The 14,697-nt window shown below is 45.8% G+C and overlaps 1 protein-coding gene across 4 annotated transcripts in view; it reads left to right on the forward strand.

Annotated features, from left to right (window-relative positions):
• The window catches only part of SLC25A25 (solute carrier family 25 member 25), a 35,676-nt gene that overhangs the window by 5,189 nt on the left and 15,790 nt on the right, over positions 1-14,697 (forward strand). Inside the window, exon 1 of one of the 4 annotated variants that reach the window (XM_086684126.1) lies at positions 12,819-13,560. The exons of 2 other annotated variants lie outside the window; for them this stretch is intronic. In XM_086684126.1, coding sequence (XP_086540252.1) covers positions 13,342-13,560 — 219 coding nt within the window. In that variant the 5' untranslated portion in view covers positions 12,819-13,341. Of the gene's footprint in view, positions 1-12,818; positions 13,561-14,697 lie in introns of those variants that run through there. One more of the 4 variants, XM_086684127.1, reaches the window with a different exon arrangement.

The following is a 14,697-nucleotide window of genomic DNA, read 5'->3' on the forward strand; positions in this document are numbered from 1 at the left end:
GGGTGATTTGTATGCTGTGCAGATTTTATCTCAATAAAACTGTTTTCAAAAACTCAGTACAGGGGCGCCTGGCTGGCTCAGTTGGAAGAGCATGAAACTCTTGATCTTGGGGTTGGGAGTTCAAGCCCCACGTGGGGTGTAGAGATTAGTTACATAAATAAATAAACTTAAAAACAACAACAACAAAAAGCCCAGCACAGGATTTGTGGTACAAAACCTGGGTGCAAAACTTGTTTCTGCTGCCTGCTAGCCATGTGACCTTGAACACATCCCTCAACCTCTCCGCTCCTCAGTTTCCGTATCAGAAACATGGCGGTATGAATACCTATTTCCTAAGGTTGTTGTGCGATTGAATTAGATAAAGTACATAAAGAGCCTAGCAGAGTGTCTGATACCTAGGTGTTCAACACAAAGTAACTTTCTCGTCCACTGAGTCTTTGAAAATAAGATGCCCAGCGTTGGTTGTAGTCAGCTACAGTGTCTCCCAGATTGCCTAGGTGAAGAGCGGAACAGAAGGAAAGAGAATGTCTGGGGACATCGGTAATTAAGGTTGTATAGCACCCAGGTCTCCTTCCTCTCAGCTGAGAGGGCCTTCTGTTTTCGAGAAGGAATGTGGGTTGCTGGGCCCGGCAGACTTGAGGAAGATGGAAACAAAGAAACCCTGCTGGCAGGAAATCTCTTAAGAAGTTACTGAAACGGTAGACTCACTCTACACCTAAGGAAGTCTTTTTAGCCCAGATGTTCCCCTGGATGGCACTGGGCCCTTATGGGCTCTCACAAGCCTTTTGCCCGCCTGGTGAGCCATGGATGGCCTTCTCTGACGTCTGAAGTTCACTTTGAAGTTGTGAAAATGGAAGCTCAAGTGGAGCTGACTTCAAACCTTTGGAGATAAGCTCGCCAACCTCGTTATTTTGCAAAAGCGGGACTGAGACTCAGAGGTCAGGCTGGCTTAAGGCAAAGGCAGTAGCAGAGTGCAGGATTTTGACTCCGCCTAATTTAGCTTAGCACGCGCTGCCTCCTTGCTTCCAGTGGCTGTGGATACTTCACTAGACCTCAAGGCTTTGCAACTTTTATTTTCCCAGTTCATGACATTGACGCATCTGCCTATAACACCCGCTCAGCATTTTAGGACCCCTGATGGTGCCCAGGAAGGAGTGACTAAAATGATAGGTAAACTCTTCCTAAGTATGAGATATAAAAGACTCAACACAATACCTTAAGGAAAAAAAAAAAAGGAGACATTTTTGTCTTAAAGGTGTACATTCCAAGTTGGGGTGCCTGGATGGCTCAGTCGGGTAAGTGTCTAACTTCGGCTCAGGTCATGATCTCGCAGTCTATGGGTTCAAGCCCCGGGTCGGGCTCTGTGCTGACAGCTCAGAGCCTGGAGCCTGCTTTGAATTCTGTGTCTCCCTCTCTCTCTCTGCCCCTCCCCTGCTCCCGCTCTGTCTCCCTCTCTCAGGACTGAATAACTTTAAAAAAAAATTTCATAAAAAAAAAATAAAGTAAATAAATGAATACAAAGGTAGAGCTTAAGGAGATTCTTATCTGCTTTAAACTCTAGGCCAGGAAGCTTGAAAAGGAGGTGAGTCATGACTCATTTTCTAGGGCCAAAGGGGAAACTGGAGATGGTGGCTGTCCCTGTTCCTGCTGTTGCTTTGTGAAGCCTTCCACGTTGTTCCCAACAACCCCTGGCCTCATGCCTTCTTTCCTCCAGCCCTCCCTCCTCGGCTGGAGTCTGAGGAGTCTGACGTGCGACTCTTCTTACCAAAACACAAAGAAAACCACCTATATTGTGTTGGAAAACTCTCAAAGGCCATTGAAATGCCAATGGTGAAAAGAGGCGGGCAGAGGATAGTTTAGAACGAGCACAAACTGTGAAATCTTGGCTGTGGGTGACAAAGTTGAATAGTCCTGTTGGTTAAAACCAGCCGGCTACAGCCCCCACCTTCATTAATCTGTTGGCCTTCCCCCCGCCCCCCCCCCCCGCCCCCCCCCCCCCCGGTCCCGCGTGTGCAAAACCTGCTTCTCCTTTTGGTTAATGCCTTTAGGCTGAGTCTGAATCCATGCGATGTTGGAACTGGAAAGGTTTTCAAGGTTTGTCCAGTTCGGTCTCCCCTCTCGGCAGCCCAGAGAGGCTAATACAACTTGTCCAGGGTCAACAGATGCACTAGAGGGGGGAAGGTAAGGTCCCTGGAGCACCCCTTAGTGACAATGCATTTATGGATGCAGTTAACTCCTTATTTCATTCATTCACATGGGAGATGCTATTACTTTTGCTAGAGTTTCTTTAACCAATATAAGAGGTAGCATCTAATAAATCTATAGCTAAAATATGCCTTTTCTGAATTGTTTCCTAAGAACTGGTTTGGTATAAACCAGTTAGGCTTACACAGAATTCCCAAGGCTGCCCTTCGCACCTCAAGCAGTGTCTTTGCTGAAGGCAGCGGGTGGCTGGGTTTCACACCCCTGTCCTGGCTCTTCTCTGCAGTTCTCACTCCGTACGGAGCAAGCAGCTGGGGAGAGCTATTTTTGCACCGTTCATCCAATCTCAGTTTGAGTCTGTGATCCTGAAATCAGTTTTAAGAAACTGAAAACATTTTTTTTTTTTTAATTTTTTTTTTCAACGTTTATTTATTTTTGGGACAGAGAGAGACAGAGCATGAACGGGGGAGGGGCAGAGAGAGAGAGGGAGACACAGAATCGGAAATAGGCTCCAGGCTCTGAGCCATCAGCCCAGAGCCCGACGCGGGGCTCGAACTCACGGACCGCGAGATCGTGACCTGGCTGAAGTCGGACGCTTAACCGACTGCGCCACCCAGGCGCCCCGAAACTGAAAACATTTAATGTTGCTTTAATAATAAATCCGCTGGTTTGCCTTTTTGAGTGGGAGAAGAGAAGGTGTGGATAAAGATAAAGTGGGTGCAGAAATTTGACTCAGCATGTGCCCATGGGTTTGGCTCCCACTGATCAAGTTTGGATTGGTTGAGAAATTTCTGATCATTTTGGGTGATTGGGTTTTCACTGGCTGGCCTCAGTACCGCATCCTGCCCCTCCCCCTTAACGCTTGCCGCAAGGAGAATCCTGCCCTTCTAAAAGGACACCCCAGAAATATTATGCCATGTTTCCACGTGATCTCTTGCTTCCATAGACCTTTAATTTACGTATCACATCTCAAAATCCTATGCTTGAAAATCGGGTTAATCTTGTACGCCTCTAACTTTCTTTTAGAGAAGAGAAAAAGACATCTTCGTAGGCATTGACCTTGAACTTGGGGCCTCAGTGGGGACTGGCTGTTCACCAGGAGTAGACAGAAGCCCTCCCAGGAGTTTTCTCCAGAAGTGCACTTCGCTTTCCCACAGTCAAAGGAGTGTCCTTCGGGGACTTTTTTTTTTTTTTTTTCTCGCCAAAGCTAGCGTTTTTGGTTTTACTTCCTAAAATGGAAATAAACTGGGGGATTTCACCTTTGTCATCACTGCAGAACTGTCATCTTCGATGCCTTGGTTTCACGGATGCCAAAGGAGGCAAGTGCCTGGCTCCGCCTCGTTGTCTCCATATAACCCACTTGGCCAAGCCAGTCCTCATTTTCAAGGCAAATCGGTCTGGCTTTCTGTCAAATAAAATCTGGCTTCATTTTTCAGTTAAAAAAAAAGTGTTAATAGGCTTCCCTTTGGCAACAGCTGTTCTGAATGGTAAATAATGCTAAGATAGGTAGTAGGTAGTTAAACTGGTAGACACAGACGTGGAACGTGGCTCTGGAGCCAGTCGTAGGAAATCCCTCTCTGCCTTGTTACAAGACTCCTCAGGAATCTCTAGCTGTTCTTCTGTGCCCTGCTCTAGGGGCCTTTTGCACCCTGGGCAGTTCCTTAGGATAATGTGGAATGGGCTCCCACGGGGGCGTCGATTCCATTGGAATCTGTTTTCTTTGAAAAGTATGGGAGAGGGGCGCCTGGGTGGCTCAGTCGGTTGAGCGTCCGACTTTGGCTCAGGTCATGATCTCACGGTCCGTGAGTTCGAGCCCCACGTCGGGCTCTGTGCTGACAGCTTGGAGCCTGGAGCCTGCTTCCGATTCTGTGTCTCCCTCTCTCTCTGACCCTCCCCCGTTCATGCTCTGTCTCTCTCTGTCTCAAAAATAAATAAACATTAAAAAAAATTTTAAAAAAAAGTATGGGAGATCCTGTTTTTATTCAGCAAAATCGGTTTTCTGGATTCTTGGAAGAGTGGGTAACCTGCTGGTGATTAGCTCCCTCTTCACTAGGTTCTGTTGATGTGTATAAGCAATAATCATGGGAGGGTTATACTTGCTTGCCCGGTCTCTGGATATGGGTGAGCTCTCTTACCCAAGAAAGCTAAGTGTGGAAGAATTGTATTATAGGAATTGCATGTAACCCAAAAGAAACTACTGGCCCACCAGGTACCCCTGGTTTCGGTGATGATGTGTGATATAAGGAGAGCAATGTACCACATTAACCCACAAGGAAACCAAAGATACAAGAGAAAGTGCTTTAAAATAAAAATACTGGCGGGGCGCCTGGGTGGCGCAGTCGGTTAAGCGTCCGACTTCAGCCAGGTCACGATCTCGCGGTCCGTGAGTTCGAGCCCCGCGTCGGGCTCTGGGCTGATGGCTCAGAGCCTGGAGCCTGTTTCCGATTCTGTGTCTCCCTCTCTCTCTCTGCCCCTCCCCCGTTCATGCTCTGTCTCTCTCTGTCCCAAAAATAAATAAACGTTGAAAAAAAAAAAATTTTAAATAAAAATACTGGCAAAGGATGCAATTGAACAAATTTTCATTGATCTGTCTTAGGTGCAGATTTTAAGATAAAGAAGGCATTGTCTCTCCCTTGCCTAGTTTTTTGTTTTTTGTGGTTTTTTTTTTTTTTTTGGTGGTGGTTATTGATTTTAGAGAGAGACAGGGTGCAAGCAGGGGAGGAGCAGAGAGAGGGAGACACAGAATTCGAAGCAGGCTCTAGGCTGAGCTGTCAGCACAGAGCGCGACACGGGGCTCGAACTCCCTGGATTGTGAGATCATGACCTGAGCTGAAGTCAGATGCCCAATTGACTGAGCCACCCAGGTGCCCCTCCCTTGCCTAGTTTTATTATTTCCTTCTGCTTAGTCTGGGTTTATTTTGTTCTTTTCTGCTTTCTTGAGAGGGAAGTTGACGTCACTGATTTGAGGGCTTTCTTTTCTAGTATGGGCTTTCCCATCTAAGTACTGCTTTGGCAACATCCTACAGATTTTTATGTGTTCTGCTTTCACACCATTTGAAATACTTTCTCATTTCTTTCTTTTTTTTTTTTAAGTTTTAAAAATTTTTTTTATTTTGAGAGAGAGAATCCCAAGCAAGCTCTGCACTGTCAGCGCGGAGCCCAACGCAGGGCTCAAATTCACAAACTGTGAGATCATGACCTGAATCAAAATCAAGAGTCAGACACCTAACCGACTGAGCCACCCAGGTGCCCCAATACTTTCTCATTTCTCTTTTGAGCTCTCCTTTGACGCATGGATTATTTAGAGTTGTGTTACGTTGTTTCCAAATATTTAGGTATTTTCCAGGTATCTTTCTGCCATTGATTTCTAATTTGATTCCACTATGGTCAAAAAACATATTTGGTACAAGCTGAACCCTTTTATTTTATTTTATTTTTTATTTTTTTCAACATTTATTTATTTTTGGGACAGAGAGAGACAGAGCATGAACGGGGGAGGGGCAGAGAGAGAGGGAGACACAGAATCGGAAACAGGCTCCAGGCTCTGAGCCATCAGCCCAGAGCCTGACGCGGGGCTCGAACTTGCAGACTGCGAGATCGTGACCTGGCTGAAGTCGGACGCTCAACCGACTGCGCCACCCAGGCGCCCCGTGCTGAACCCTTTTAAATCTAGTGAGACTTGTTTTGTGAGCCAGAATCTGTTCTGTGGATACTTTGAAAGAATGTGTATTCCAGTCTTGATGGGTAGAGTGTTTTATAAATGCCAGTTAGGTCAAGGTGGTGGATAATGTTGCCCAACCAGGCCTTCTGTGCCCTTGCTGATTTTCTGTCTACTTGTTCTATGAGTTACTGAAAGAATGGTGTTAAGATCTCTGATTATGATGGTGCATTTGTCTCCTTTTCCTTACGCTTTTGTTGGTTTTGCTTCATGTATTTTGAGGCTCTACAATGTGATTCAGAAACATTTAGGCTTCTTATGTCCTCTTGATGCATTGACCCTTTTGTTATTATGAAATGCCCACCATAACATCCTTTGCTCTGAAATCTACTTTGTCTAATGTAATATGGCCATTCCAGTTTTCTTTGGATTAATATGAACATGGTACAGTATATCTTTGTCCATTCTTTTATTCTTAACCTATTTTTAGGTCTATATATATGTTTTTATTTTTTTAACGTTTATTTATTTTTGAGAGAGAAAGAGAGACAGAGCACGAGTGGGGGAGAGGCAGAGAGAGAGGGAGACAGAATCTGAAGCAGGCTCCAGGTTCCGAGCTGTCAGCACAGAGCCTGATAACGGGGTTCGAACTCATGAACTGTGAGATCATGACCTGGACCAAAGTTGGACGCTTAACTGACTGAGCCACCCAGGCGCCCCGTATCTCTGTATTTAAAAAAATGTTTCTTGTAGGCAACGTATAGCTAGATCTTGCTTTTTTAATCCCAACTGACCATCTCTACCTTTTTTTTTTTTTTTTTAATTTTTTTTTTCAACGTTTTTTATTTATTTTGGGACAGAGAGAAACAGAGCATGAACGGGGGAGGGGCAGAGGGAGAGGGAGACACAGAATCGGAAACAGGCTCCAGGCTCCGAGCCATCAGCCCAGAGCCCGACGCGGGGCTCGAACTCACGGACCGCGAGATCGTGACCTGGCTGAAGTTGGATGCTTAACCGACTGCGCCACCCAGGCGCCCCCATCTCTACCTTTTAACTGGGATGTTTAAACCACTTGTATCCACTGTTGTTATTGATATGATTGGGTTTGAATCTACCACCTTTTTTTTTTAATTTTTTTTTTTACATTTATTTATTTTTGAGAGACAGAGTGAGACAAAGTGAGAGTGGGGGTGGGGAAGAGAGGGGGGAGACACAGAATCCGAAGCAGGCTCCAGGCTCTGAGCTGTCAGCACAGAGCCCGACGCGGGGCTCGAACCCACAAACTGAGATCATGACCTGAGCCGAAGTCGGCCGCTTCACGGACTGAGCCACCCAGGCGCCCCTGAATCTACCACCTTTTTATTTGCTATTTGTTTTCTGTGTGTGCCATCTACTCTTCTCTTTCTTTCTGCCTTCTTTTGGGTCAGTTGAGTATTATTTATGATTCCATTTGGTCTCTTTTGTTGCCTTACTAGCTGTAACTCTCTTTCTAATGGTAGCTTTAGGGATTATAATATACATACATTTTTAACCTACCACGGCCTAACTTAACCGATATTATATTAAATAGTTGAAGAGGGGCACCTGGGTGGTTCAGTAGGTTACCCACCGGACTTCAGCTCAGGTCATGATCTCACGGTTCGTGAGTTCGAGCCCCGCGTCAGGCTCTGTGCTGACAGCTCAGAGCCTGGAGCCTGCTTCAGATTCTGTGTCTCCCTCTCTCTCTGCCCCTCTGCCACTCCCATTCTGTCTGTCTCTCTCTCTCAGGAATAAATAAACGTGAAAAAAAATTCTTTAAATACTTTAAGAATCTTTGGGGCCTGGGTGGCTCAGTTGGGTAAGCATCCAGTTCTTGATTTCAGCTCAGATCATGATCTCACTGTCCATGAGATGGAGCCCCACACTGCGCTCAGTGCTAACAGCATGGAGCCTGCTTGGGATTCTCTCTCCCTCTCTCTCTGCCCCACCCCTGCTTGTGCCCGTGCTTCCTCTCTCTTTCTCTCTCGAAATAAATAAATGAACTTAAAAGGGGTGGGAGGGGAATCTTAGTATACAGCTGACCCTTGAACAACATGAATTTGAACTGCGGTGGTCTACTTCTACATGAATTTTTAAAAAATAAATACAGTACAGTACTGTAAATATATTTTCTCTTCCTTATGATTTTCTTAATACATTTGCTTTTTCTAGCTTTATTAACACTACAGTATATAATACATATACAAAATATGTGTTAATCAACTGTTGATGTTATCGGTAAGGCTTTTGGTCAACAGTAGACTTACTATGTTTTTAGGGAATCGAAAGTGGATTTTTGAAAAATTTATTGTACTTATTTTGAGAGAGAGAGTATGGGAGGGGCAGAGAGACAAGGGGAGGAAGAGAGGGAATCTCAAGCAGGCTCTCCGCACCATCAGCACAGAGCCAGATGTGGGACTTAAACTCACAAACCATGAGATCAAGACCTGAGCCGAAATCAAGAGTCGGTTGCTTAACCGACTGAGCCACCCCGGTGCCCTAAAAGTGGATTTTTCTTTTAAGTTTATTTATTTATTTTGAGAGAGGGTGTGGAGGGTCAGAGAGAGAGAATCTTAAGCAGGCTCCACACTGCCAGCACAGAACTGGACCCCAGACTTGAAATCATGAACTGCGAGATCCTGACCTGAGCCGAAGTCGAATACTTAACCAACTGAGCCACCCAGGCACCCCAAAAGTGGATCTTTAACTGCTCAGGGCTGGAGCCCCAACCTTCTGCATTGTTCAAGGGCCAACCATACTTTTATTTCTATTCTCCTAGCTTTTGGGCTGTTGTTCTCATATATTTTTACTTCTACATGTGTCATCAGCCCGCGATACATTGTTTTGTTTTTGCTTTAAATTTATCTTTTACAGAGATTTAAATAATAAGAACAAAGTCCTTTATATTTACCTATACAATTACTATTTTGGTCTTCTTCATTCCTTTGCATAAATCTAGATCTTCCTTCTACCTAAAGGACTCCTTTAATATTTCTTGTAACGCAAATCTGCTGGTGAGAAAATCTTTCAGCTTTCATAAGTCTGAAAAGTTTTTATTTTGCCTTCCTTTCAGTAGGTGTTTTTTTGGGTTAACAGTTTCTGATGGGAAAGTCCCCAGATATTCTTATCTTTGTTCCTCTGTATGTATTGGATCTTTTTTTCTGTATCTGCTTTTAAGATATTCCTCTTTATCACTGGTTTTCAGAAATTTAATTTGATGTGCCTGAATGTAGTTTGTTTGTTTGTTTGTTTTATATTTCTTATCTGTGGGGTTTGTTGAGTTTCTTCGATCTGTGGATTTGTAGTTTTCAATGAATTTGGGAAAAATGTAGCCATTATTTCTTTAAATGTTTTTTCTGTCCCTGCCTTCGTGAACTCTGGTTCATACTAACCTGTTAGCGGTTGTCCCACAGCTCGCTGATGCTCTGTTCATTTTTGGTTTTGCCTTTTTTCTCTCTTTCGTTTTGGAAAGTTTCGATTGCTCTGTCTTCAAGCTCATTAATTCTTTTATTTTGCATCGTCTAATCTGCTGCTAAAACCATCCAGTGTGTTTTTCTTTTTTCTTTTATTTTTCCTTTTTTTTAAATGTTTATTTAATTTTGAGAGAGAGACAGAGTGTGAGTAGGGGAGGGGCAGAGAGAGGGAGACACAGAATCCGAAGCAGGCTCCAGGCTCTGAGCTATTAGCACAGAGCCTGACGCGGGCCTCAAACTCAGGGACCACAAGATCATGACCCCAGACGAAGCTGGACACCCAACCGACTGAGCCACCCAGCCCCTATGAGTATTCTTGTGTACTGGTTCTATCATACATGTCATTTCTGAGTCACTTTCAACTGATTGATTTCAATCCTCCATATGGGTCATTTTTTCCTGTTTCTTTTCATTCCTGTTAATTTTTCATTGGATTTTATTTTACTAGGTGCTGGATAGTCTCATATTACTGTGAATATTTTTGAGCTTCATTCTGGGGCTCCCTTCCCATACCTCCCTATATTGTGAGGTTTTCTATTCTGTCCTGTGGGAACAGGATGCCTTTGGATGGTTCTTTTCCCACCCTCAGGCAGTGTCCTCACAGGCAGGCTGCATGACTCTAGGAGGGCCCTCAGCAGCTCCCCAGAGCTCACTGTCTGTGCAGTTCCTTCCTCCCCGGTCCTTGGTCCTGCTGTAGCTGCCCTGACCTTCCTGGCCCCCCAGCGGCTTGCCTTCCGCATGGGGAGATTGCTGGGCTCTACCTGGGTGCCTTCTCCCTGCATCACAGCCTGGTAACTCCAGCCATGAAGCTGGGGCAGGTTGTAGGGCTTGCCTCATTTGTGTGGATCTCTCAGGAGTCACTGTCTCGTTGCCTGTTGGCAGAAAGATGAATCAGTCCCTGTTATTCCATCTGGGCTGGAAAGCCCTAGAGTTTTTGCTCAGTTCTGTGGGATGGAAGAGCCCATAAAATGAAACGCCAATAATCTATTACATAAGCGATTTCTCTTGTGTTTGCACATGGGGGCCCAAAACACTGCTATGTCCAATTCGACAGACCCCTTGTGCCTAAAAACAAGATTCATCTTCATTAAAGGATTACTAATTTGTTGAGGGTTTGGGGCTCTGGACTGATTCTTCTTCAGTATTAAAACAATTAATTTCATGAACTCGCAATCACTTTCTGTCAATAAAATAGCTAGTGTGAGGGCGCCTGGCTGGCTTACGCAGTGGAGTGCACAACTCTTGATCTCGAGGTTGTGAGTTCGAGCCCCACAGTAGGTGTAGAGATTACTTAAAAATAATATCTTTTAAAAAATAAAATAGCATGTACTGTTTATACATGCTTTATAGATACATTTTTTAAACGTTGATTTACTTGTTTTGACAGAGGGAGAGCACGTGAGCAGGGGAGGGGCAGAGAGAAAGGAAGAGAGAGAATCTCAAGCAGGATATGCACTCAGCACAGAGCTGGATGCAGGGCTCAATCTCACGAACCTTGAGATCATAGCCTGGGCTGAAATCGAGTCAGACACTTGACCGACTGAGCCACCCAGATGTCCCGAGAGCTAATTATCTAATTTCATGGTTAACAAATTCTGTGAAGTAATAATACAGTTCTTTTACCATCTCCATTTTGCGCAGATATTAAAGCACAGAGAGCTAAAGTAGCTTGACCAACATTATTCACGCGACTAGTAAGGGGTGGCCTGGATTCACATGTAGGGTCTGGCTCCAAAGACTATACATCTAGTCAACACACAAAACTGCTTCAAAATAAGGTTGGTCCGTGTTTCCAGTGAGAAGGCAACTGATGCAGGCCCCTCAGCTTTCAGAGCAAGCTTGGCCATCTTGCTTTCGCTTCTCGTGTTTTCTTTTTAAACAATTGTAGTTACGTACATATGCACGCGTGTGTGGTCATAACATGCACATGATTCAGTTTCACAAGCTCTAAGGATATTTAGTGAAAATAAACCACCTGCCTTTCTCCTCTTGAGCCCCCGAGTGCCCCAGACCATACTTCAATTTTTTTTAATGTTTATTCGTTTTTGAGAGAACACGCATTTAATTTTTATTAATATGTGTTAATATTTAAAAAGAGCGCCCCTCTTTAATTTTTAATGTGTCTTTCCAGAGATAATTTGTCACATATACACACTGAGAAATCAATGGCAGCGTATTACCCCCTTTCTTCTGCACCTTGCTTTTCTCATTTAAAAAGATATGTTCAAGCCATTCCATAACAGTAGGTAGAAATGTCTTAATAACAGTTGGATAGGTGTGGGTGTGCCTGAATCTTACGTAACTGCTCCTCTTGTCAAGGACCTGGAAGTTGTTTCCAAACTTGTACTATTAGAAACACAGCTGCAAAATATATATATATATATATCCTCATATTTTATCCTTACATGTATATGTATCACACATATATCATATATGGGTACGTGATTTCCCGTAGGTGCAAACGTATCCGCAGGATAAATGGCTAAAAGCGGAATTGTTTAAAATTTTTTTTTAATGTTTATTTATTTTTGAGACAGACAGCGCATGAATGGGGGAGGGCCAGAGAGAGGGAGACACAGAATCCGAAACAGGCTCCAGGCTCTGAGCTGCCAGCACAGAGCCCGACGCGGGACTCGAACTCACAGACCGTGAGATCATGACCTGAGCCGAAGTCAGCCGCTCAACCGACTGAGCCACCCAGGCGCCCCTTAAACAGAATTGTTATATCAAAGGATTTGTGCTTTTGACATGTTGGAAGCCATGACTAACTTCCTCGTGGGAGAGGTGGTACTGATTTACACGCTCACGGCAGCGTGTGAGGGTGCGTGTTTCCGTACACTCTCCCCAACACAGTTCATGAAAATTTTTTCACGCTTGTGTTTTTAAAAGAATGGTTGTGAACACCATTATCAAAGCGTCGCTTTGCAGGGGGCGGGGGGGACTGGTCACTGCTTATGTTGGCTAGTAAATTGAGAAACATTTAAGCAAATGTAACTTCACTTTTATTCATGATCATCCACTCCCTCCAGTCTACAGACTTCATCTGTGCCTGGTTCTGGGTACTAGAGGGAGAAAGATGTGTGACTTGGCCCCCGTCCTTAAGCAGCTCGTGGTGTAGAGGAAGACATGGGAGAGTGAGTAGCCGGTATGGCGTGCGTTGTGCTTGGCAGTTGGAGAGAACGGGCTAATGGGGCAACGAAGAGCGTTGCTAGATGTGTCAGGAGGTGTTGCCAAGGTGTATTGATCGTGTTAACCTTGATGGTGAAAAGTCATCCCGGAAACAAGCAGGCGGAGAGGAGGAAGTTGGGCTCCCGCGGGGGTTGGGGGGGGGTGGCTGCAGCACCGGGAGGGTCCTGCGAGATGGGAGGCTCATCTGGCGGTTGCCATCAGCACCTCCCTGCAGAACTGCCGGCCGCATGCAGGGAATCGGCCGCCTGTGATTGGAGGGCCGTTGCTGGTTGGGATAATGAACTCGGTAGTGTCGGCAGAGGTGATTGGCCGCGCCCTGCTGCAGTGAGATTGCAGACGCAGACGGGGTGCTCGGGTCCGGGTCCTGGCTCGTGGTGATGATCATTAGTTGAGCGAGGACTGCTGAATAATTGGGACCTCCGAGTTGCTTCTGCCTCCAGGAGAGATCTGTTGGGCTATTGCTTTTAGCTTTTTGAAAAAAGCCAATCATTCGATCACCATCCATCTGCAAGAGTGAGTTTTTATTGAAGTAGCTCCGTCTGCTTGCTCTCTCTCAACGCCAGCAGCTCGGCGGCAGGGCTCTTCCTAGAGGGAGCCCCTTCTCAGGCCAGGCAGGACAGCAGTGCTAGGAAATTTGAAAAAGCAGGAAACAGCCACTGCATGCCGAGCTTTCAGCCTCACAGCCCCCCCCCCAGGCTAGTCTTCCGAGCAGCCGCGTAGCCAGAGATCTTTGGTATTGTGGTCACATCCCTCCTCACAAGTGGAACAGTCAACCGCCGGCGACGCTGGGAGGAAGCCGTGATGTTGCAGATGCTGTGGCCTTTTCTGTCCAGCTTTCTCCCTAGGGCTGGGTGCCAAGGCTCCAGAGAGGGGAATGATAATGAAGTCAGAGGCACCCCGGCTCCAGCTCGGGGAGACCAGATGTCAAGCTTTTTGGGGAAACAGGACGGAAGGGCTGAGGCCACGGAAAAGAGACCCACCATTTTGCTGGTGGTCGGACCTGCAGAGCAATTTCCTAAGGTAATGGCAACCTCAAGAGGACCTCCTACTTTAGGGGCTGTTCTAGGATCGGTTCCCTGGAGAAAACTGGAGTGTGGGGAGGAAGAGAGGACTTAGAAATCAATCACTTTGGTATTGGGGCCTGGGGAGAAGTGTTAGACAATGAAGAAACCCAAGTCTCCAGTCTAGAATCTTCCTGTGGCCACGGTAAAAGCTTTATCACCCTATCATGACCGGCTCAGTGTGGCCATTTGGGGAAGGAAGGTTGAAGGCCATAGAGGATTTACCTTAGGATTTGTCATTTTGGTCCCAGAAAGCCGTTTGAAAGGAAGAGACAAACGATCACACAAACGATCACGCTATGTCTTGTGTCTTAGCTTGTCTGAACAATGCAGGGAGGACCTTTAAAGTTGAACCAGACTGCTTGGAGCTGGGGAGGGCCAGCCTGTCCTGCATCCCTAAGGTCAGACCTTTGGGTCTGTAAGGAAGGGAGGAGAAGGAGGAGTCAGGAGAGGCTGGAGTCCCAAGGTGCAGAGGCCGGTCCCCTCGCGGGTCTGCGGGTCTCCCAGGGCCATCTGTTCATCTGGTGCTGTGAGTGTGGGTCACCTCGCCTCATGTTCACAAGAGCCAAGGTAAGTTGTAGCACCCCCATTTCATGGATAAGGAAACGGAGATGCAGAAAGGCTGAATAATTTACCCAGGATTCAACAGTTCCAGAGGGGTAGAGGTGAGATTTCACCCCGAAATCTGTATGGAACTTTGCCTTGTACTTGGCCTCGCTTTCCCTGAAGAAAGCAGTTTTAACAGGACCAAGGTGCATTCTTGGGATTAGAATGGAAAGTGCAGCTTGCCTGGGATTTCTCCTGCCTGCGTTAGGAGCAGCCTTGCTGACCTCCTGAGTTGTGGTTGTTTTGAATCTGTTCTCCTTTCTCAGGATAAAAATCAACCAGAAGAGAGGAGATTCTGCCCTGTGTCTGGCACATTGTAGATTCCCCAAAAATGTTGTTTGAATTGAACTGCTGTATCAGAGAATTAAATGTTGGGTTTTTCTCTGCCAAGTGGGAGGGACAACAGCTCCTGCTGGCATTTAGGTGCAAGCTTTGAGCAGAAGCCTCTGTAGGCCACGGGCTTGTCCTGGTGGGCAGGGGCCTCAGAATC

Source organism: Puma concolor, chromosome D4 (genome assembly GCF_028749965.1).
Source record: "Puma concolor isolate L17-30 chromosome D4, mPumCon1.1.hap2, whole genome shotgun sequence".
NCBI classification, from domain to species: Eukaryota; Metazoa; Chordata; class Mammalia; order Carnivora; family Felidae; genus Puma; species Puma concolor.